The sequence below is a fragment of the Tupaia chinensis genome, unplaced genomic scaffold (genome assembly GCF_000334495.1).
Source record: "Tupaia chinensis unplaced genomic scaffold, TupChi_1.0 Scaffold139785_1, whole genome shotgun sequence".
NCBI lineage: Eukaryota > Metazoa > Chordata > Mammalia > Scandentia > Tupaiidae > Tupaia > Tupaia belangeri.
Genome location: NW_006199665.1, coordinates 663,825 through 664,282, shown reverse-complemented (window position 1 = coordinate 664,282; position 458 = coordinate 663,825). Strand labels below are relative to the sequence as shown.

Sequence of the window (458 nt, the reverse complement as noted above, 5' to 3'; positions counted from 1 at the left end):
AGGGGGGGGCCTTTTGTGCAAAGGGTCCCCAGCCTGGGGGTCCGTGGGCCCCAGTCGTAATCTTTCCAGGACCCCAGGCGGGGGTGGGATGCAAGCGAGCCCGGGACTTGCGTACACACCCTCAAGTCCGGAGTCCCCGATTCCCACACCTCGCGGTCCAAGCCTCGGACTCCTGGGTCCCTTCGTCGCCAGCTCCGCTCGCTCTGGGGCCCCTGGATCTCCGCCTGCGGGGGTCCTGCCTGTACGCATTTGGAGTCCCCGCGCCCCCCGGGTCTGGCACGCAGCTCCAGCTCCTCCAGTCCTTCCCCACTTCTGGTCCCTGGTATCCATGACCCTCCAGCCTCGAACTTGGGGGTTCTGGTACTCCCTCTCTCCCACCCCCGCGGCCCGCCCGCCAGGTCCTGGCCCCTCACCTGCAGCCCCCGGCCCCGCTAGCAGCAGCAGCAGCAGAGGCAGGG

The 458-nt window shown here is 69.4% G+C and overlaps 1 protein-coding gene across 1 annotated transcript in view; it reads right to left on the bottom strand.

The window, feature by feature from the left end:
* NOTCH3 (notch receptor 3) overlaps positions 1–453 on the bottom strand; it is a gene marked incomplete at its 5' end in the record, with an annotated part of 57,086 nt that extends 56,633 nt beyond the window's left edge. Inside the window, 1 exon segment of the mRNA XM_027765867.1 lies at positions 414–453. Coding sequence (XP_027621668.1) covers positions 414–453 — 40 coding nt within the window.
* Positions 454–458: the final 5 nt, after the last annotated feature.